General features: G+C 44.0%; 1 protein-coding gene across 5 annotated transcripts in view; it reads right to left on the reverse strand.

Annotated features, from left to right (window-relative positions):
* Positions 1–22,122, reverse strand: part of SPATS2L (spermatogenesis associated serine rich 2 like) — a 109,695-nt gene that overhangs the window by 21,078 nt on the left and 66,495 nt on the right. For all 5 annotated transcript variants that reach the window (XM_067548953.1, XM_067548949.1, XM_067548951.1 and 2 more), the window contains exon 7: positions 21,527–21,662. In XM_067548953.1, coding sequence (XP_067405054.1) covers positions 21,527–21,662 — 136 coding nt within the window. The remainder of the gene's footprint in view (positions 1–21,526; positions 21,663–22,122) is intronic.

Consider the following 22,122-nt stretch of genomic DNA (forward strand, 5'->3'; position numbering starts at 1 on the left):
ACTCAAAACCTTGTCTCTCCCGCTAACAGAATTTGGAACAATAAAAGATATTACTTCCCCCACCTTGTCTATTCTAAGTGGAAATGGTGACACTTTTCTGATGGGGAGAAAGAATTTAGTCCCCCACAGCCCAAATGTGAAGATATCCCTTAATTGGAAGGATGGATTCCCACTGACTTAAAAAGACATTGATTGAATTAGGCTTCAAAAAGATTAGTCAGACAAAAGATACAAGTGTTATTATCTCCATTTTCTGGGAGCAGAGGCACAGAGAGATTGGAGCTTGGTCTACACTTAGTGCGAAATTTGGCGGCAGTCATCAGGAGATACACAAACTATGTAGAGTAGCTTTCATATCTCCCGTCAACTTCCTAAATTCTCAATACTGGGTGTCCCCACTACGCTGTGCCGACGGGAAATGCCCTCCCATTGATGCAGCATTATTTTTTTTCGTGTGTGGATTTATTGAGTCGATTTCAGGAACAATTGAGCGGGTCTCCACTTCCGCTCAATTGATCTGAAAAATCGATTTGATGGGAGCAAATTTTCTGTCAGTGAAGACATACTTTAAGAGATGGGAATTACATGCCTAGTTAGCACCTTTGAAAATCTCCCCATAAGTGACTTGCCCAAGGTCATATAGAGGAAATTTATGGCAGAGGTAACAATTAAATCCAGGTCTCCTGAGTCCCAGTCTACTGCTTTAACTACCAGACCATACCTCCATTATTGTTGTTGTCCCCTTTAAAGCCTTGTAAAGCAGAGGCCATTGCCTTCATATTGGCTTATGAAAGTAAGTGCATTGGAGCCAGACTATAAAATAAGAGGCCAGAACATGTTTCTGTTCTACATGTATAAAAAGAAGCAGGGATCTCTCTTTGGCACACTGTAGCAGTTAGCTGTAATTTACAGAACTGAAATAAAAGCAGGAACTTGTCTGATGGAAAGAATCAAATTATCACACATAGTTTTATGATTAAAAGACCCACTTGGTCCAGTTGGTGCTCAGCATTCTCCAGGCATAAGGCTAGGCTTGGGATCCAAGTGGGCAATTGATAATACCAGTTTATTGATCTGAAAAGCAATAGCTTCCCAGAATCTATTTCCTACTAATCATTCATGACCACACAGGGTATTGAACTTCGTTGACTGAATGTTCCAGGTGACAACAGTGAGTCTTGAAAATTGCACACAGAAGAAACACAAACAAAAAAAAACCCTTATGAAAGTGCAGCCACAGTATGCCACAGGTTATATAGACACAACCTTTTGATTGGAAAAAAATAAAGAAATATCAAGCAACAAGTTCACGGAAAGAGAGTTCACAAAAAGGCATGGCCCAAACCACTTCAGACCTGCTCTCTCCTCATTCCAATAATAGATCTTTGAATATCTGCTAAATTGCTCGGGTAGCTATGTTATATTCTGATGCCAAATAAAAAAAGCTTTTATTATCAAAGGAAGAATGAGATTGTAGCAGCCCTTAATTTCTTGCATATTGTATAATTAATCACACTAATAACTTGTCATTTTCTAAACAAGTTTCCACTCTTGATCTGTTCTTGTAGGCTAATAAAGAACCCCTGGGGCAGGAACTCAGATACAACACAGAAGTTCCTAGATAGATTGCAATGATTTTGAAATTCCCTTCACGGCTGTTAACTGTCATTGAAGATTGAGGCATAAGCAAACATGACATTTCTGTGGTTCTTTTGTCACCATCAGAATAAATAATATGTTAGGCTAAGCTACTTTACGGACCAGATCCTCAGCTGGTGTAAATTGACATGGCTCCACTGAAGTCAAAGGAGCTACACTAATTTACACTAGGAGAGGATCTGGCCCCATACTCTAGTATATAGGAGGAAGATGACATACCTAATCCCAAAAGAGGGCTGTAAATTAGGGGTTCTCAAACTGGAAATTATGAATCACCAATCCATCATGAAGAATTTGTAAGGGGTCTGCAAACTAATAAAGGAATCTGTCTTTCTCCAGTGAATGTCTAATGCCAAGCAGCACTGGAAGATGGAGAATCAATGTAGTCCATTTCTCATTCACTCATGGCAAGGCCAGGGGCTGCTGTGAGTGAAACTGACTTGTCTGATTCAACTCCCCTTTCAGCAGAGACCAGTGTGAAAGAAGGTTAGTACAGAACTCTCTTAACTCTTCACCTGCCAATGGAACTTCATAGAGAAGGGAACAAACGAAAAAGAGTGTGACAAATAAAGGGTTAAAAACAGAGTGGGAAAAAAAGATAGAAGACCAATGTACACAGAAAGAAGAAAAATAAGCAAATAAGAGTCTGTCTATACTGAAATTGAAGGTGTGTTTGCAACTGGATGGGCACACACGCAGCAACTGCCAGCTGACTTGGGCTGTGGGACTGTTGAACTGCAGTGAACATGACTAGGCTCAAGTTGGAACCTGGGCTCTAGGACCATGCAAGGTGAAAAGGTCCCAGAGCTCAGGCTACAGCCCAAGCCGGAATGTCTACCCCGCAATTAAACAGCCCTCCAGCCTCAGCCAGCTGTCACAGGCCAGTCACGGGAATCTAATTGCATTGTAGACTTACCTTTAGTATTCCAAGCCATTCTCACACCAAAGATTTTGCTGCTTTTGCTAGTCTCAAACAGCTTCTTAAATTGCAAGTGATCTCATTGATTTCAACGGGACTTCTCAAGGATTAAAAGTACTATTCACCCTGAGCAACACTATTAGAATCTGGCTCTATGAGCTATTAACAGTGGAGGCTGATCAGAACTTTGCTTACCAACCTCTAATATGAGTCCACAGGGTGACCTTTCCCTGTTGTACACTGGCTCTCAGAATGCCTTTACACCTCAGTTCTGTCACTTTCAGACATCAATAGTCTCCACTGGATACCAAAGATTAAAGGTGACTTACTAATGTGTGTTTTGGAGTTGCTGGAGTGATGGGTGGGGTAGGGGGCTGAAAGATAGTGGAGGGTTTTGGGAAGCTTGGGCCTATAGTAGGGTCATGGAGTATGAAGGAAAAGAGAACTCCAAGTTTAGAGAGCTGAACATTTCGGCTACTACTGGATTGGAGAAGAAGCCCCTTTTCCTTTAAAACCAAGTGAATGTGAGGCCATAATCATTCAGCACCATATAACTTACATGTAGTTGAAAGACTGTTTGGTCACCAAGAAAAAAAAAAGATAGATAAATAACAACAGTTAGCATTTATACAGAGTTTCTAAGTTGCAGATCTCTAAAGCATTTTACAAAGATGTTATTTATCTCCATTTAAAAGACGGAGAAACTGAAGCACAGTTGAGTTGACTTGCTTAAGATCACACAATAATGGCAGCTCTGGGAGTTGAACCCAGTTTTTATTCCCAATGAAGAATGATACCGTGCACAATACCCATCACTTTAGTACTAAAGCCAAAAAGGTGTTAGCTCATACAGCAGTTTTGTAAAACTCTTTAAACTGATCAGCTAGTGCACATGTTAGGGACTCAAACTGGTTGACACCTTATCTTTTGGCCAAATGATGAACTCATAGAAGGCATGAACTTTAATCTTTATAAATCTATAATTCAATATGGCAAATAAAAGCACAAAAGCATTTCCCAAAAAACTATATGGGTCAGAAGAAAACTTCAGGTAAAAATAATGTCATTCATGCTACATCAGAGATGATTGCTTATGTATGGAATAAGGTCTGGCTGGTTTTTGCACTTGCTTTCTCATATGCCTTTTCTGAGGTAGATAGAGTAAAAATTTTTGGGATGGTTTTGCACAAAGTCCAGATGACTGAAGGATAGCTAATGTGAGGCCAATTTTTAAAAAAGGCCTCAGGGGCAATCCCGGCAATTACAAGCTGTTAAATCTAACTTCAGTACCAGGAAAATTGGTTGAAACTACAATAAAGAACAGAATTATCAGACACATAGATGAACATGATTTGTTGGGGGAAGAGTCAACATGGGATTTGCAAAGGGAAATCATGCCTCACCAATCTACTAGAATTCTTTGAGGAACAAGGATGATCCAGTGGATATAGTGTACTTAGACTCTCAGAAAGCCTTTGACAAGGTCCCTCACCAAAGGATCTTAAGCAAAGTAATTAGTCATTGGATAAGAGGGAAGGTCCTATCTTGGATCACTAACTGGTTAAAAGATACGAAACACAGTAGGAATAAATGGCCAGTTTTCAGAATGGAGAGAGGTAAATAGTGGTGTCCCCTAGGGATCTGTACTGGGACTAATACTGTTCAACATATTCATAAATGATCTTGAAAAAGGGGTAAACAGTGAAGTAGCAAAATTTGCAGATGACATAAAACTACTCAAGATAGTTAAGTCCAAAGCAGACTGCGAAGAATTACAAAGAAATCTCACAAAACTGGGTGACTGGGCAAAATGGAAATTCAATGTTGATAAATGCAAAGTAATGCACATTGGAAAACATAATCTCAACTATATATAATAAAATGATGGGGTCTGAATTAGCTGTTACTACTCAAGAAAGAGATCTTGGAGTCAATGTGGATTGTATTCTGAAAACATCCACTCAGTATTCAGTGGCAGCAGTCAAAAAAGCTAACAGAATGCTGGGAATCATTAGGAAAGGGATAGATAATAAGACAGAAAATATCACATTGCCTCTTTATAAATCCTGAATACAGCATGCAGATCTGGTCGCCCCATCTCAAAAAAGATATATTCAAATTGGAAAAGATACAGAAAGGGCAACAAAAATGATCAGGAGTATGGAACAACTTCCATATGAGGAAAGATTAATAAGACTGGGAAAAGCTTGGAAAAGAGACAACTAATGGGAGATATGCTAGAGGTCTATAAAATCATGACTGGTATGGAGAAAGTAAATAAGGAAGTGTTATTTACTTCTCATAATACAAGAACTAGGGGTCACCAAATGAAATTAATAGGCAGCAAATTTAAAATGAACAAAAGGAAGTATTTCTTCACACAACACACAGTCAAGCTGTGGAACTCCTTGCCAGAGGGTGTTGTGAAAAGCCAAGACTATAATGGGGTTCAAAAAAGAACTAGATAAGTTCATGGAGGATGGATCCATCAGTGTCTATTAGCCAGGACGGGCAGGGATGCAAAACCATGCTCTGAAGTGTCCCTAGCCTCTGTTTTCTAGAAGCTGGGAATGGGCAACAAGGGAGGGATCACTTGATGATTACATGTTCTGTTCATTCCCTCTGAAGCACCTGGCATTGGCCACTGTCTGAAGACAGGATACTGGCCTAGATGGACCATTGGTCTGACCCAGTATGGCCGTTCTTATGTTCTTAAAGTTCTATCTTCGAGTGATTGCTCACATCCATTCCAATATAGGTGTGTGCACACCACAGTGCACGGTTCCCGGAACCTTTTTCCCCTTAGCAGACCCTGTAGGGCCGGCTCTGGTGCCCCCTGGAGTGCTGCACCCATGCCACAGCACATGTGGCACTGCCGGCCCCACTCCCCCTCAGTCTCTTCTTTCCACCCGTGACAGTTGGATGGAACTACCACTTGCTCTCTGCAAATGCCATTCCCCTTCTTTTATCTCTTTATTAATCTAAGTACCTAGTTAGTTTAAGTAGTTGTTAAGTGTTGTAGCTTAGGACTTAAGGTGGCCAGGCTATGTCCCGGCCACCTGGGTTTAACCCCCTCCTTGTCCCCCCCCCCGGCCCCACTCGGTACCTTAGGTGCCTGGGGGGACAGCAGACAAGAGTAAGATATGCAAAACTGTAAACAGTGAGCAGAGCAGAGAGCTCAGGTTTAAAGCCTTGCTCCTAGCGCAGCGCTCCGCTCTGTGTCCGGGTCGTCCTGCTCTCCCTCGGCATGGAGCAGCATCCCCGGTGCCGACAACGAGAAGAGTGCATGGAGCGCGGACACTTCCCTGCGCCGTGGGTACGGGCAGGGTCGAGGACAGACATGCACCAGCCAGACCCGTCGAGTCCCCTCCGGGTCTGCATCTCTGAGCAGGTGTCCACCCCCGACTCCTGGGAGTGGGAGAGTGCCCCTGCCAACACGGAGGCTGGTGGCATGAGCCTTGTTGGCCGGCCTATGCCAGCTCCGCACCTCCCTCGTCGAGGGAGAAGGGGAGGACGATCTCCCGCCAGACGGCCACCAGGGGTAGAGCGAGGACACTCCCCCAGCGGGTCGGCACCAGATCTCCTGGCGGCAGTGGGCCTCTTCGGGCGCCAGAGCTCCCGGCGACAGCGGGGCTCCTGGCGGCAGCAGGGCTCTCCAGGCACCTGTATCCCAGGCAGTGCCGGAGCTCCCGGTGGCAGCGGGGCTCTGCCAGCACTGGAGCCCCAGGCGGTGCCGGAGCTCCCAGCTGCAGCAGGGCTCCCGCCGGCTCCGCACCCCCAAGCGGGTCCAGAGGCCCTGCTGGCAGCTGGGCTCCCGCCAGCTCTGCAACTCTCAGAAGAAGAAGAAAAGAAAAAAAGGAAAAAAAAAAAAAAAAGCGGCAGCGGGGCTCTTGCCGATTCTGCACCCCCGAGCGGGGCTGGAGCTCCCAGGGGCAGCGGGGCTACTGCCTGCTCGCACCCCCCACTGGCTCCGTTGCTCTAAGCGGGGCCGGAGCTCTTGGCGGCAGTGGGACTTCAGCCGGCTCCGCACCCCCAAGCGGGGCTGGTGCTCCAGGCCGCAGCAGGGCTCCCGTGGTACCGCAGCCACTCAAAAAAAAAAAAAAAAGCCGGGGCTGGAGCTCCCAAAGGCAGCGGGGCTCCCGCCGGCAGTAGGGCTCTACTGGCACCGCAGCCCCAAGCGGGGCCAGAGCCGCAGCCCCAAGCGGGGCCGGAGCCGCAGCCCCAAGCGGGGCCGGAGCTTGCACCCGCCCCACGGCTCCACGCGGCACCGGGACTCCACGCCGTGCTGTAGCTCTCCACAAGGCTGAGGGCTCTTTGGAGCTCCCCTCAGCGGTAGGCAGTGGAAGCACGGTCCCCAGCATGGACAAGGCACCTGGGACCTAGGACAACCGCCTGTGTGGCGGCTTGGGTCCCACGGGGGGGAGCAGTCGTCGGAACAGCCAACGCCCCCTCAAGGTGTCCAAGCAGGCAGCAAAGTGCTAGTAGGGGTACAGTCGTGCCCTGGCACAGTCTGAAGCCCATAAACACCGTTCCTCCATTGAGGAGTCGGACCCCGTGGAGACACCCCCCTATGGGTGCACCCCTTCGCCAAGGGGAGCACCCGCAAGACTTGCCTCGGTAGTCCTATTACCCCTTCCTGGACAAGGCAGTCTCTGGAGGCCACATGGCACCACTGAAAGATTTCAGGGCGCACCAGGAGTTGCCCAAGAGCGGGTCCACTATCTTGAGGTTGGCTTCCGCCATCCTGCATGGAGAACCCATGCTGGCTAAGGCAGCGCTCCAAACATCAAACGACGCTGCTACTGCAGCGGGTAGGGCCATAGCCCCCGCAAGTTCCATGAGGACATGCTCATGGCTGCTACCCTCAGGCCTGTCCAGGAGGTGCAGCAATCTATCCAGAATGCTGGGATCCAGGAGACTAGTATGCCGCCCTCGCCCTACAAGGACGCATACTTTCATGGGTCCATCCTCCGGAGCCAACAAGGGCTGGCTCCTACTACCAATTTACAGCCTGCCCCTTGGCCTATCTTCGGCTCCAAGGGTGTTCACAACTTGCGTGGCGGTAATGGCAGCCCACCTCAGGCGAAAGAGTGTGCAAATCTTTCCCTACCTGGACGATTGGTTGATAGGGGGTAGGTCCAGGTTCCCAGTGCAGGTCAGCGCGACTTACGCTGCTCCACGTGCAGCAGGCTGGGTCTGCTCATAAACGAACAGACATCCACTGACCCCAGTGAAATGCATAGAGTTCCTTGGGGCCACCCTGGACGCTCCCCAGGCCGGAACCTCCCTGCGTCAGCCATGTTTTCAAGGGCTGGTCTCTATCATCTCCCAGCTGCACAGATACTCCACGACATCAGCCAGGCACTGTCTACTGCTGTTAGGCCACATGGTGGCCTGCATATACATAGTGAGGCTAGCTCGCCTGAGGCATAGGCTGCTTCAGGCATGGTTGTCCTCGGTATATGTGCCGAGCAAATGCCCACTGAACTGGGTGGTCCAGTTCCCCGCTCGCCCTAGCCTCCCGGGACTGGTGGAGATTCCCCAGGGCAGTAGGGAAGGGTGTTCCCTTCATGGAACTGATCCCGTCAGTCACCTTAAGCTGCAACGGCTCGTATGTGGGATGGGAGCCCACATGGGTGCCAACCTGAGCACTCGGGGGCTCTGGTCAGTGGAGGAAAAGTGCTTGCAGGTCACCGTGGGAGAGCTGAGAGCCATTCGCCTAGCGTGCAGGCTGTTCCTCCGATCCCTGACAGGCAGAGTGGTGCAGGCACTGCCGGACAACACTGCAGCCATTTTACATGAAGAGGCAGGGAGGGAAGTCCTCCCTGCCTCTCTGCGAGGAAACTACCCGTCCGTGGGGCTTTGCCATGAAGCACGACTCCGTTGGACTGCATCTCACCTCATGGGTCATTTCTACCCCACCACGACTGGTCACTGCATTCAGGGGTAGTGACTGCGATCCTCCAGAAGTGGGGTGTTCCCCAACCGGATCTCTTCGTGTCGGTTTGGAATGTGCAGTGCCAAGGCTCGGCTTGCGCTGGGGTCATGAGACTGGGTTGCTTTCAGATACATTCCTCAGTAATGGGATGGGGACCCTCAGGTATGCATTCCTGCCCACTCCACTCCTGCCAAAGGTCTTACTGATCATAAACAGGGGCAGGGCGGATGTCATATTCACTGCTCAGGCCTGACCGAGCCAGCGCTGGCTCAGCATGCTGCTGGACCTTTCGTTCGCCCCGCCCATGGGGCTCCCAAGGTGGCATGACCGTCTCTCCCAGGACCACAGTGGCCTGTTGCCCCCGGTCCTGGATTCCCTGCAGCTCACGGCCTGGAGGCTCTGTGGCTGACGGAGGTAGAGGGGCCTGCTCAGTGTAGGTCCCACAACTCCTGCTGGGCAGCAGGGACCCTTCTACACAGGTCGTGTATCAAGCTAAGTGGTCATGGTTTACCTCTTGGGCAGAGTCCCGGAGCATTCCGCCAGCCTCTTGCCTCCGCAGGCGACCCTGGAGTACTCCGGGGTCTGGTGCTGGCCTAGCTGACGGTCCACTTGGCAGCTATTTTGGCCTTCCATTACCCGCTAGCGGGGAGATCCCCGTTCTCCTATCCCACGTTGGTCAGGGTGCTCAAGGGGATGGAGAGGCGGTATCCCCAGGTCCGCAACACGGTGCTTCCCTGGGATATCAGCCTGGTCCTCTCGAGACTCATAGGGCCCTCCCCCTTGGAACTCATGGCTTCACGCCCTCTGTTGCACTTCATGGACAGTAGCCTTTTGGGCGACGATTACCTCAGCCTGGGGGGTCTCCAAAATTAAGGCCTTGACCTCGGAGCCCCCTTATCCACTATTCTATACGGATAAACTGCAGTGGAGGCCATGCCCGGCCTCCTAGCCTGGGTTGGTTTCTGAACCTCATTATAACCATGATTGATCTCTCCCTGTGATTCCTAAACCGCGCAGTCTGGGTTTGGAGATGGCATTTACTAGACGCGAGATGAGCCCTGGCCTGTTACATCGAAGACACAGCCGTTCCAGAAATTGGCGCAGCTCCGCGCCGCGGGCGGGGGACCAGATGAAAGGATCACTGGTCTCCACCCAGCAAATCTCCGAGTGGATCACATCCTGCATCAAGTGCTGCTAGGAGCAGGCGAATGTGCCGCTGCCGGGTGTCATCACAGCGCATTCACCGAGAGCTAAGGCCTCATCTGCAGCTTTTCTGGAGAGAGTGCCCCTGCAGGACATCTGCAAAGCAGCCGCCTGGTTGTCGGTCCACACCTTCACGTCCCACTACGCCATTGTTCAGCAGGCGAGAGAGGACGTAGGATTTGGCAGAGCCGTGATGAGAGCAGCTCACGGTTGACTCCTACCCACCTCCGAGGTATGGCTATTTAATCACCTATATTGGAATGGATATGAGCAATCACTCGACGATAGAAAACAAGGTTACTTACTAGTAACTGTTGTTCTTCGAGACGTGTTGCTCATGTCCATTCCACACCCACCCCCCGTCCCCGCTGTCGGAGTTGGCAGAAAGAAGGGACTGAGAAGGCATAGGGCTGGCAGTGCCTCATGTGCTGCGGCATGGGCGAGGCACTCCAGGGGGTACCAGAGCCAGCCGTACTGGGTCTGCTAAGGGCAAAAAAGTTCCGGGAACCGTGCACTGTGGTGTGCACACACCTATATTGGAATGGACGTGAGCAACACATCTCAAAGAACAACAGGTACTGGTAAGTAACCCTGTTTTTCTGTATTTGAATTACATTATTACATGGTCACCTTTTTTTAATTGAACACGAAAATGATTTGACTCTATGGATAAACAATCAAATAAAATATTCAGTGAAATAGAGGGGGGATTTGATAGCAGCCTTTAACTACCTGAAAGGGAGTTCCAGGGAGGATGGAGCTAGGCTGTTCTCAATGTATAGATGACAGAACAAGGAGCAATGGTCTCAAGTTGCAATGGGAGAGGTCTAGTTTGGATATTAGGAAAAAGTTTTTCACTAGGAGGGTGGTGAAGCACTGGAATGGGTTACCTAGGGAGGTGGTGGAAACTCCATCTTTAGAGGTTTTTAACCTGCGGATTGACAAAGTCCTGGCTGGGATGATTTAACTGAGGTTAGTCCTGCTTTGAGCAGGGGGTTGGACTAGATGACCTCCTGAGGTCCCTTCCAACTCTAATCTTCTATGATTTTTATTTCATATCCTTTGTCTCAAACAGCATTGGAAAGTCACAAAAATCCATATACAGTAGTTGCAAACTGCCCTTCAACATAGAAGTTTGACTCAGACTGTACTTCAGGGTCTGATCCTGCAGGTGCAAAATGTCTCCTTCAATCAAAAGAAACAGTGATAGTTAGCAACACATTGAAATATTACAGGAAAGGCCAAGGGAAGCTTATGCTCACTACTGTACCTGATCTGAAGATATGCAGCAATTCAAGGGACACAACCTAGTTTAGGCCCCCAGGATTAGTTTTATAGTACATCTCTGACCATTAATTTTCATTTAGTGTATGTATTTGCCTTCTAATGGTAACATATGTAATCTAATGGTTGAATGGAAAGGCTATCACATGAGGCACAGCTCTACTATGATTTTATGTTTAGAAAAAAGCAGTGTCTAATTTTAAAAAAAAGTAAGTTTTATGTCTGTTAAACATACAGTACAAGGAGCTAGAATGATTTGGGTGCATATATATGCATAATCTGAGATCTGTAACAGATCATTAAAAGCTTTGTAACATTCCTGAAGCAAAGTAGCATGCCTGGAGAAATGGCTTTCTTTACAGTAATAATCCCATAAGAGTAGTCATTAAATGACGTATTTTGCAATGCCTCGGTATTCAGCATTCTTACATTATTAGCTCAGCTGTATTTGAATTTTCATGGAACCCAAAGTTTCCTATTTGATCACTGTATTAACATATACATAGTATTTGCATAGCAATCAAGATTAGACTCATTTTTATTCTGACTACAAAGGTAGAGTCTGACGGAAAGCAGACAAACATGAAACATGGTAAATCAATTTCACTAAAATCCTTCCTCTCTACAGTGCACCAGCTGGTAATGGGGAAAGTGCCCATGGGCTTTTCATTACATGAGTTTACTTTGAGTCATTATTGTATACCTAAATTTACTTATATCATTTTATTTAACAACCCTTGATTATAGTGGTGCCTACAAATGTTATTATAATTATAGGTCTGTTTGCATTTTTCTTTAGAAATCACTTTACAAGCAGCTAGGAATTTATAACTTAACTATAAAAATTGTTTTGGCTAAAAATGGACATAGTGGGCCTCAGCATGGAGAGCATTTTGATTTTTACAAATTAAGAAAACAAAAGGATCAGTTTTACTGTTTTAAAATTAGGGAGCACAGAAAAGTATGGCTTTGGGGGCTACTTTGAACTGCACTAGCCAAGAAATACCTTTGTTTTTAAAGCTGAAATCTCACAGATTATTAGCTCATAGTGCAAACCAGGCTCAGATTTTCAAAGAAAGAAAAAAGAGATGAGATATTAACTCTGAAAAAGAATCTATTGCCCATGTACAACAACTACTTTTCTGTGAGGAGTTTTATCATACTTTTGGTATTCCGGAATCATAAAAAGCAAATCGGTGTTATTGGTCATCATCTATGCATTCCAATGGCATGTCGTCACATACTTAGTCAGGCATGCAGTTGTACATTTGCATGCAAAATGGCATCCTCCATACAGCATGGCCTCACATGCACCATATGTGCAAGGTCACACTGTGCAGAGGACACCACTTTGTTCATGTGTTTGGGGGCTGGACAGAACTGTCCTGTAGGCACATCCTGTCTTGGGGCATGTGATGCATGGTTTGCATTCAATGATGGTGCCACTCATGCATTCCCAGAAATTGGAGCCACTACATCCATGGGTGAGAGCATGAATGAAATAATAACAATCCACAAGAAATAGCTACGTCTTAACAATTCCATTGGCATTGGTTGAGCTGTGTCATTGGCACACGGTTTCTTTTATAATACCCAGTGCAAACCCTTCCTATCTATCTAAGGTATGGCCCCTATTACCATAGTATCTGAGCAACTCACAATCTTAAATATATTCATCCTCACAACATACTGTGAAGTAGGGAAGTGCTGTTATTGCTATTTTGAGGTGGAGAGAGACGTAAAGTCATGCCCTCAGCATGATCCAGACTTCCTCACTATATAAGCCAGACCCTGCTCAGCTTGTGAAAGCTGGCAAGATCATGACTGAAGATGGGATGTTTGCTGACTATGGCCCTGATATTACACTGTCATCAGCGTGGGTACAACAATCTGCCCATGTTGATCACAATGCAGGATGAAGGCATTTGTGACTATTACTATGGATAAAGTCACCCTCTCTCATAGACAAGAGGGAACATACAGGCTACTGGGGTGTGAATGATCTAGACTATAGAAATGACATGACAAATCCTAGAAAACAATACTGAATGCTTAGTGAAAGTGAGAAAATATGGGCTATAAGGCAACATTTCTAAGACTAAATGGATGAAACTGAGAAGGAAGTTCAAGAACTTAGAAGATGCAAGGAGTCAAACAGAGTTTCTACATCAGCAAGGGGAAGAAACAGAGTAAATAAAACCCTTCTTTCTTTGGGGTGTCAGATAACTCAACATACTAGCTGTAAGGCACAGGTGAGGAGAGCCTCTGCACATCAAACTTGGCACCAAACAAAAGTTATTTAATGAGAGCTTTCTGCTCCCTTTGCTAGCATGTGTGGAGGGTAACCCAAACTGACAGAATCTGCCTCGGGCAAGGGAAAAGAACCTGGGCACAAGCCCCTGTTGCAGTTCTGCGGAGTTTGGGATCTTCAGGTATATCAGGGCAGCAGCTTTCTGAGGCATACTGCCCTCCAGACCTCACAGATATTTGAGTGTAAGGCTTGAGGTTGTTTTCAGCTAACAAGTTGTAGGTCAAAACTCATTTAATAGCTAACGAGCATACCTGATCCTCAAGGACAATGGCTAGTGTAAGCATCCGATGGCTCAGGAAGCCAGATGTCCTCTTCGTGATTCTAATTCCAATGAGAACAGCACATTTGCTTTAGAATTTCTGTCTCATCTGCCACCTATCTGTAAGGACTCCCCCCCCTTCCTCCACCTTAACCCCACTCCGAGCGTAGCCCTAGGATCCTTGATGTAAGTAGAGTGATTAAAGTGTCTCTGCATGTATGTAACGACCATTATCACTGTTGTTCTCTCCGGATGGGACAATGTCTGTATTTGTAAGTGAATAGATAAAGAATTTAAAACGTACTACGTAATCGATAAAAAAGCATATATAATTGACCACTGTAACACCATGAAGTTGAAGCTGATTTATCAGACTTCCCGGTATCATGAATAAACCTCTTCAGTATTGTCTGTGCTGCCTGATTCTTGGAGAAAGAATCCTCCATGCTTTACATGAGCAAATAGCCAAATAGGAATTAATGCTGCTTCATTTACTCTTTCTGAGCCTCCTTTCACAGTTGCTACTGCACAGCTATTGGAGGCCTGGCTCCTTCCTGTGATCCAGAGAACTGTGTGGAGGTATTAATCATCACTGGGTTTTCCAAGGTTCACATGGATATTAGGGTGTCCATGTATCTGGGTTAAGATTAGCATCAACATCAGAAGGAACGCTGGGAAGATTTGAAAGAAAATGGCTCAAAGGAACAAGGAAGACAAAAAGTCAGATGGAAAGATCTGGTGAAAAAGAACCTGGAAATACAGCCAAAGAGGACTTCCTGGAAATACTGGAATTGGACACGAAGAAGCACAAGAAGATTATTCAGCATGAGGCATTATCAGATTGGCTAAATGAGTCCTGGTAATGCCTACTCTTGCCTGCCACACACCCATTTATTACCAGGGCATTTGCGTCACCAACACCAGAAAGATCACCTCCTCTTTGAGGTAGCATCCTCATTAAACACTACCAACTCAGTAAAGCATTGACCGGGCTGTCTGAGAAATAGAGAACAAACATATTTAAATGCCATCATGTTAGATTATCATGATGCGCATGCAGTAGGTTCATTCTGCTGCTTTGAAACTGGGACAGCTAGCAGCACTACTTATCAGCCAACGCTCAAAGAGCATAGATACATCCTTTTAAATTATTCCATTCTCTGTTTTTAAATTGAAAATGATAGAGAAGCTGCCTTTTCCTCCACATACTTTTCCCAGGATTTGTTTTATCTTTTTTTTCCCCAACATTATTATTGAGCCAATTTCTATCCACCATATGGCAAACCTTTCAAATACGATTTGCTCCCATTAATAATCTTGTTTGTGTAGTGTTTTAATGCTTATAATGTTTATAATATAGTGTTTTTAGTGCTTACTTTAAGGCGCTGGAGGTATGAATATGCTGGAGATGAAAAGGAGAGAAGATGTCTCTTTGGGCCAGTTCTGCATGCAATGTAATTAAATCTGGCCCTTATTATTCTTTACAGATTATTTTCCATTTGTGGTGGGAAGTGGACCATATGGACAAATAGCAGATGGTTCCTTTTAGTTTTCCATATGACTTTGCACATAGATGTCTGATATGTGAAAATGATTTTCTGGTGAAAGGTGTTATGAAGACTGTGGCTCCTTTTGTGCTTCCTACATTTCACTCAGATTTCTTGGAGGCTCTTTTTTATCCCCAAGATCCTTATTCAGCCTTTTCATGGGAAAGTGAGAACACGCTATTATAACATACGAGTATTAACCCCAGTCATGGTGTCTTGATCAAATTCTAATTGGGGGAGGCTGGGAAATACATTCTGCCTTCCTAAATTCCCCCTATAGTTTAACTGGCATATACTGTTTGTAAGTGTTTTGGAATCATCATTATGAAGGGAACAAGATACTATTATATCACCAACATTCCTCACGAGCTCAGGTTGCTCTCCTATTGGCCACCCCATAACACTATGGAAACAAAAGTCTGGCTAAATTACTTACTTTAACCTGACTGATAAATATACTGAGCTGTGGTGAACAGAACAGTGATAACCATTCAGTAGTCTGAGTGCTCCACTTAATTACCTTATCCTCCCTCCACCAGGTGCTGATGCTTCGATTAATTTTAAATTCAGGAACATGGGACATCATGGGACAGTAACATAAGCAAAATCCTGAAGCCTGGTGCTTCATGCTGAACATATGGGGCCCAATCCTGCAAACACTTACTATCAGCAACTACTGTGACTAGTCCTGTTTAAGATACAACACCTGGTAGCAAGTGCTTACATGATCAGGTACTTTTTATTGCATACATATGATATACAATGCATATAAAGTTATCCCAAGAAGTATATTTACTTCCCAGGAAGGCTGATGGAATGACTACATATTACTACTTAAAGCAAAGGATTGATAGATTTTTCCACACATTCAATTGGGAAAAAATTAGGCTTATCAAATGCCTACATCAATTGCAAGATGATGCACCATATCACTAATATTTTCACCCCAGACACCCCATTATGATAGCTGTGCTGTAATATTGTGTTTTATATGAAGGAAACTGTACTGTGGGGCCTAAATCTGCCCTACTGCATTCAACAGTTTCTAATAGACTAGCTGGTACTTTTGTAACCTAATGAGCATGATTCTGCTCCCACTAAAGTTGATGAGAGTTTTACTATTGATTTAAATGGGAGCAGGAGCAGGTTCCATGGGCCTTTTGAACTGATTTCTTATCACTTTAAATGTATTTTGATGCATGTGATGTCTACCATAGAAGCTCTTTATAAGCTAAAAGATAAATAAACAGAAAAATGAATACCATGTTTCTCAGTCTGCTAACACGCTAATATGGAAAAACAGACCTATTGGAGGTGGACTCCAGGAGACAGACTTCTATCTACAGCTCATGCTTCATTTTTATGACCCTAATGAATATCATTTACAGATCTAACTAAGTGATTGCAACCACCTAAACATAAAAATGTTAATTGCATTTGCAAAACTGCCAGCACAAAAAGGAAGAGTGGTTGAAGCTGAGCTGCAAATCAGACTTCTACTGTCAATTTACTTAGTCAAAAGGCTATAAGGATTCCTAGCAAAATGTATATGTGTTTTTTATAATGCAAAGATCCATGCAAAACATCTATGATAATTAAAGGTGCAGCAATGGGTTAATGAATTCACCTTTCATCTGTATGCACCTGGGTTTGCATCTACTGTAGCTTAGGCCATAAACAAATATTAATATGATGGCTTTAAAAAATCTTTACCTGAAAACATTAAACAATTTTGCATGACTGGTAAGGGCAGTCTCTGTACATCATTGCTCCTAGCTTGTCACAGAAGGGGTTGTTGATAATAAGCACTAAGGTCGTTGGCTGCACAGAGTGGGAGAAACTAGCATGGCACCCTGCTCTGTAATGCCTGGATTCTAGTATCATGAGGACCTCATTTTTGTGTGTCCTCAAATTCATTCTAAACATATGGCTAAGCATAATGAGTGTCCCACTTACTGTTGGCCACCATCTATTTGTAAGTGGCCACTCTGAATTATATACCCTCATTCAGTATCATGGTACTCTCTGATAAAGAGCCCTAAAAACACCAAAGAATAATTTGGAGGAGTTAGGCACACTGTTTTGTGCTCTTCTAAATATATGGTTTAATATTATCATTTTAATACTGTTTTACTGATTTTTACAACACTGAATTGAATGCATTCTCCTCAGCATTCCTGCTTAATGAAACTAAAAGGTGGGACATTCAAAACCAATCAAAGTTCATATTTTTTCACATAACGTGATTAAACTGTGGAACTCATTAGAGGTCAGAATTTAACTATTACTTAAATCAACCTCTGAACTCGATGATTGGCAGATAGCAAATATAATGCTGATTTTTTAAAAAGGCTCCAGAAGTGATCCTGGTAATTACAGACCAGTAAGCCTAACTTCAGTACCAGGCACAATGCTTGAAACTACAGTAAAAAACAGAATTATCAGACATGTAGATTAAGAAGATATGTTGGGGAAGAGACAATACAGCTTTTGTAGAAGGAAATCATGCCTCATCAATCTATTAGAATTCTTTGAGGGTATCAACAAATGTGTACAAAGGTGATCCAGTGGCTATAGGGTACCTGGACTTTCAGAAAACCTTTGTCAAGGTGCCTCACCAAAGGCTCTTAAGCAAAGTAGTCAGCCATGGGATAAGAGGAAAGGCCCTATCCTGGATTATTTACTGGTTAGAAGATTGGAAACAAAGGGTAGGGATAAATGGTTTGTTTTCACAATAGAGAGAGGTAAATAGCAGCATCCTCCAAAGATCAGTACTGGGACTAGTGCTGTTCAACATATTCATAAATGATCTGGAAAAAGGGGTAAACAGTGAGGTGGAAAAGTTTGCAGATGATACAAAATTACTCAAGATAATTAAGTCTATAGAAGAATTACAAAGGGATCTCACAGAACTGGGTGACTGGGAAAGAAAATGGCAAATGAAATTCAATGTTGATAAATGCAAAATAATGCACATCGGAAAACATAATCTCATCTATATATACAAAATGATGGGGTCTAAACTAGCTGTTACCACTCAAGAAAGAGACCTTGGAGTCATTGTGGATAGTTCTCTCAAAACATCTGCTCAACGTGCAGCAGCAGTCAAAAAAGCTAACAGAATGTTAGGAATCATTAGGAAAGGACCGATCATAAGAAAGAAAATATCATAATGCCACTATATAAATACACAGTGCACCCACGGCTTGAATACTGTGTGCAGTTCTGGTAAACGCATCTAAAAAAGATATATTAGCATTGGAAAAAGTACAGTGAAGGGCAACAAAAAAACGATTAGGGGGTTGGAACAGCTTCCATATGAGGGGAGATTAAAAAAATTGGGATTGTTCACCTTCGAAAAGAGTCAACTATGGGGGGATATGATAGACGTCTATAAAAGCATGAATGATGCAGAGAAAGTGAAAAAGGAAGTGTTATTTCCCCATTCGCATAACACAAAAACTATGTGTCACCCAATGAAATTAATTGGCAGCAGGTTTAAAACAAGTGTAAGGAAGTGCTACTTCACACAACACATAGTCAGCCTGTGGAACTTGTTGCTAGGGGATACTGTGAAGGCCAAAAGTATAACTGGATTAAAAAAACAATTAGGTAAGTTAATTGAGGATAGGTCCATCAATGACTATTAGCCAAGATGGTCAGGGAGACAAGCCCATGTTCTCTGGGTGTCCCTAAATCTCTGACTGCCAGAAGCTGGGCCAGTATGACAGGGGAATGCATCACTCAATAAATTGCCCTGTTCTGTTCATTCCCTCTGAAGCATCTGACACCGGCCACTGTCAGAAGACAGCAAACTGGGCTGGATGGATCTTTGGTCTGACCCGCAATGGCCATTCTTATGTAACCCATTACCACAGGAAATCACCGAGACAAAGAACATAACAAGATTTTTAAAAGGGATTGGACATTTAAATGGCTATCAAGAATATCCAGTGTTATCGTAATTAATGATGACCAATATTTTCAAAGGTTAGGAAACCTCACATTTTAGGGCTAAAGTCAATCTCTGCAATTAGCGAACAGGATGATATCTAAGTGGGGCGCAGATTATCCCCCATCTACTTAATGTGGGATCTTTACACCTTTCTCTGAAGCATCTGCCCTAGGTGGACTGTGAGTCTGATCTAGCCTGGCACTTCCTGTGTTCCTCCAATAAGCCAAAGTCTGTTACAAAGGAAAATCCTTTGTGTTTCAAGTTCAGAAGAAAGGCAAACTGGTCTGTCTTTCCTATTTAGATAGATTGGACAATTATTGCCATATTACCATTTAACTTTACATGTGGGATTATCTTCTCTAGTCCCGCATACAAATTCAATTTTAGACAAACGGAATAATTAGAGGAGAAAGACCAGAACTGCAAAATTCAGTTTTAATTTTTTTTTTAATTGTGAATTTATCAGCAAGTAGTTTCTAAGTTTAAGCTCACACAGTAAGGCAATTGAGTAACCATCAGATGATATCTACTTTCAGTCAATACTGACCTGGGCTGCAACATAGATATGAAAAGCTCAGTAGCCTGTTAACAGCCATTAAGTCCCTAAGCTTTTCTTGTGTTTACTCCCCTGCTTTCTCCTAGCAAACCTGTATGATTTGCAGGTATGCCCCTCTAAATCCAGAACCTGATCTTGTAATATGCAGGGTGTAATAGAGGGTAATAGAGGGTGTCTTTCCTATTAAATAGTTCCATTCCCATCTGAGAGGTAAGGGGGACCTTGTTTTCAAATGGTCGAAAATACATTTTGATTTGCAATCCAAAGTGATCTACCACTGTACATTGCTTAGTGCAGATTCATTTGTTTGGTGAAGTCATTGAGTCTTGTCAATGCTATAGTCTGAATACATCCAAAAAGCAATAATTGGCACAGTAACTTATGTACAGTACCCACCTATTGTACACAGTATCACTGAAGACTCTGGGCCTAATTCTGTTCACATTTATGACAGTGTAAAAGGGACAAAACTCTATTGAAGTCAAAGTACAGTGCTGGATGTGAGAGCAGTAGTAAGGCCACTGATTACTATCCTAAACAGGAGAGACTGCTGAATAAATTAATGGTAGGAGGTTTTACTTTCAAGATTGAGTTTCCTATGCATTCTAGGATTTGATGTTAAAATAAGACTGTCTCCATCCCTACCTTACTTATTAAATTAAAACATACAGAATTCCAACAGTAAGCACCAGGAACTAGAGTCTGTGCTCAAAACAAAGCCTGCTGTTCATTTCTTGGATTCCAGCCATTTTTGCTGTCAGAAGTTAAGCGGTGGCTCCTTGATGGTGGACAGTCTGCTCGCAGAGGGAATAAAATGCCACAAGCTACACACAACCCTTCTCCTCCAGAGGGCGGGGTCTGGGGCAGGTTGAGACAGCTCAGGAAAGGGGGTGAAGCTAGCTACAGACAAGGCATGACCAGGGCAAGTGGGAGAGGCAGTGTTTCGGCACTGCTCTTAAACAGTCTCACTTCACTAGTGTAGCTGCCCATAGAATAGAGATTAATTCACTTTTCTTCCTCGAGGCAGCAATATCTCCAAGAGCATAGGGTATTGGTAGGGCACTAGATAGCAAACAGAAATCTATTCCTGATATACTTGAAAAAGCTTTGGGGCCAAATTCTCATTTCAGTTATTTGGATGCAACCCTATTAGCTGCACTCTGGTAGGTAAGAGCAGAATTTCATCTTTACTTTTGGTTATTTTTATTACATTTATTTTATCCTTGTTCATGAGTGATCCTTTAGTCAGACATTTCACTCCCTGACTCAGGACACATTTGAGCATATTGAACCAGGTGCCTGCCTGCTCCTTCTCCCCTTGAAGAAACTGACAAAACTACCAATGACTTCAATGGGAGCAGAAGCAAGCCCCATGAGATACCATAACAGATCCTTTGCAGAATGATATCACATTTGTATTGTTATATATTGGTAGGGCCAACTCCTTCTGATGTGTGCACAAGACCTCCATTGGAATCACTGGGCATCACACTTATACCTCTGAGGGCAGTAAGTTTTGTTATACATTGTATGGATTCTTTTGGGAACACTTCAGTGAACTCTATGGGTGGAATTTTCACAAGTGTTCAATGTTGGCCTAACTCTTCTTCCACTGAGATCAATAGGGCAGTATTAAGCCAAAGTAAAGGACCTTTTAACTCCCACCCTGTATGTTGGTTTCTTTTATTGTTAGGAATGATGACTGGGCCGTTTGTGTGTCTCGTATGCTTTTTTAGCATTTTAAGGCGTGACTTTCTGACACTATCTTTTCTGATTAAAAACAAATGATATACACTAATAGGATTTAAACAAAGTTTCCCTGACATTCTCATGGCTTGCATGAACCCCTTTTTACCCAGGATTTGCAGAGGTATTTCCCATACTGATGTACCTACCAGCTGTGTAATTCAGCAAAGGCAGCTTTGATCTTCTTCACTGAATTATCCACTTCCTCTTTGATCATCATGCGGTATCGAGTTAAAGAAACCGTGCAACGTTGTAAATCTTTCACGGATTTTTCAATGTTTGGACCTAAAAACAAACGAACAAATAATACAAAAGTGAACAACCTATCTAATCTGGTGGGGGGAAACTGCTTCTTGAAAAAAAATGGTTATAGTGAAATTCTGGTCCTACTTAAAGCACTGGGAATTTTGCCATAGATTTCAATGGGCCCCAGTGTCACCCTTAACATTTCTGTGGTGTTTCCACTTCTAAGAACATTAGATGAAATTCACACCATTCCAGCCTCTGGATCAAAGCTTTGACAAACACTAGTTTAAGACACTAACAACACATTCTTCAATTCCCAAATGATTCTTTCTTTGTGAACAAGCACTTCAAACAGAATATGGATAATTCTGCCCATGTTAGTTACACTGAACCTGATTCTGCCCTCACTCATACTAGAGTAGCTTCGTTAACTTCAGTGAAATTACCCTTGATTTACAGGAGATCAAAATCAGATCCACTAAGCCTATGAACCCATCAG

The sequence above is a fragment of the Emydura macquarii genome, unplaced genomic scaffold (assembly GCF_026122565.2).
Source record: "Emydura macquarii macquarii isolate MOO-44397 ecotype Brisbane River unplaced genomic scaffold, CSIRO-AGI_Emac_v2 contig_1253, whole genome shotgun sequence".
Classification (NCBI taxonomy): Eukaryota; Metazoa; Chordata; order Testudines; family Chelidae; genus Emydura; species Emydura macquarii.